General features: G+C 72.4%; 1 protein-coding gene across 1 annotated transcript; it reads right to left on the minus strand.

Moving 5' to 3' along the window:
* Positions 1–6: 6 nt before the first annotated feature.
* On the minus strand, positions 7–1,763 carry LOC118159321 (serine/threonine-protein phosphatase 5-like; the record flags this gene model as incomplete). Its single annotated transcript, XM_035313920.1, has 6 exons — positions 7–100; positions 367–545; positions 666–706; positions 820–907; positions 1,018–1,160; positions 1,620–1,763. Coding segments are annotated over 6 exons (689 nt in total), but the record flags the coding sequence as incomplete, so codon positions are not given.
* Positions 1,764–1,805: the final 42 nt, after the last annotated feature.

Genomic DNA, 1,805 nt, shown 5'->3' on the forward strand with positions numbered 1-1,805 from the left:
CCCCCCCCCCCAACTCACCACTGCTGTGAACTGGTGGAAGTCGGGGCGCAGGTCGCTGCCTCGCAGGTGGATGTAGGAGCCCATATTGCCCATCTGGTCGCTGCGGGGGGGGGACACGGACACTTGGGGACACGGAGAGGGCCCCACGGGGGGGACAGCGAGGCCAAGAGGGGCTGGGGGACACCCATCCCACCCCCCCCCACCCCTCCCCAAACACGGGGACAACGCGAGGACGATGGGAGCGGGGGCGAGAGCCAGGTTTAAGGGGGCTGCCGGAGCTCAGGGGTCACCCGCGAGGGGGTGGCATCGTGTCCCCCCCCCCCCCCCCCATCCCGCAGGTGCCGTCCCCCGTCCCGCGCCGCTCACCAGTAGTTGGGCGCGGAGAAGACGGTGACGCACTTTCCGTCGTGGGCCACCTCGTAGCCCTCGGGCTTCACCTCGTGGCTGCGGATGATGTAGTCGAGGCGGTTCAGCTCCAGGAAGCTCTTGGTGACGTCGGGCCCGAACTGGCAGCTCACCCCCCGCTTGCTGACCGAGCGCCCGTTCTGCGGGGACGGCGGCGGTGTCACCCCTCCCCGTCCCGGGGACGTGGGGACGGGGACACGCGGCGGTGACCGGGTGTCCCCCCCCCCGCCCCCGAGGGTGTAGGGCTGGGATCGACTCACCTGCGGCTGCGGGTCCGACCACAGCAGGTCGCACATGGGACCTGCACGGGAAGCGCGGGGTCAGGGACCCCCCAGCCCCACCGGGGGACACCTCGGAGGTGGCGGGGGGACGCCCGCGGGGCCCCCCCCGCCCTCCCCTGACCCCGCGCCCCACCTGAGTCCGGGGGCTGCCGGTTCCTCTCGATCTTCCGGATGTCGTCGAGGGTGACGCCGTCCTCGCTGAAGAGGCCCCCGTGCATGATCTGGGACAGACGCCGGGTCGGCGCTGGGACAACGGGGACACCCCCCGGACCCGAAGGGGGACGGGGACAGCCCCCCGACCCCCACGGGGACGCCCCCGAGCGGCGCTCACCAGCACTTTGCCGTTGATGCACTGGGCCAGCGGCAGCCACTCGAAGACCTCGCTGAAGAGGGCGAACATCTGCGCCGTGTACTTGGCCTTCACCTCCCCTTCGAAGCCGTAGATCTGGTTCATGTTGTCCGTCTCGTGGTTCCCTGCGGGGACACGCAGGTGGCAGGGCCAGGCCCGGTGATGGGGACCCTCCCCAACCCCCCAAACTCAGCCCTGGGGACGGGGGACGGGGGACGGGGGGCGAGCCATGGAGGACAGGGGCCGGAGCGCGCCGGGGGGAACGAGACCCCTGAGCGTGGGGGCAGGGATGGAGGCACCAGGGACATCGGCTGCAGGGGACGAGGCAGCCCCCGGCTGTCCCCAGAAAGGGACACGGGGCCGCCCCGCAACCAAGGCCGGGGGGACGAGTCCCCACCATGCCGCAGCCAGGAGCGGGGGGCCCCGGGCAGGGGACGCGATCCCGGGATGTGGGGACAAAGCCCCCAGAGCCGGGGACGCGCGTGCCGCAGCCCCGCGAGCTGACCCCGACGCCCGGGGCAGGGGACGGGCCCGTCCCCCACGCCAGGGGACGAGGACCCCGTCGTGCGCGGTGGCCGCGTTACCTCGGAGCAAGTGGAAGTGATCGGGGTAGAGCAGCTTGAAGCCGAAGAGCGTGAGGATGACCTCGACCGAGAAGGAGCCGCGGTCCACGAAGTCCCCGTTGAATATCTGCGGGCGGTTCAGGAAAACAGCCCCCACCCCCTTCCCTCGGGGTCCGTCCCCCCACCCAGCCGCCGGGTGCCCCCCCC

The sequence above is a fragment of the Oxyura jamaicensis genome, unplaced genomic scaffold, assembly GCF_011077185.1.
Source record: "Oxyura jamaicensis isolate SHBP4307 breed ruddy duck unplaced genomic scaffold, BPBGC_Ojam_1.0 oxyUn_random_OJ69621, whole genome shotgun sequence".
NCBI classification, from domain to species: Eukaryota; Metazoa; Chordata; class Aves; order Anseriformes; family Anatidae; genus Oxyura; species Oxyura jamaicensis.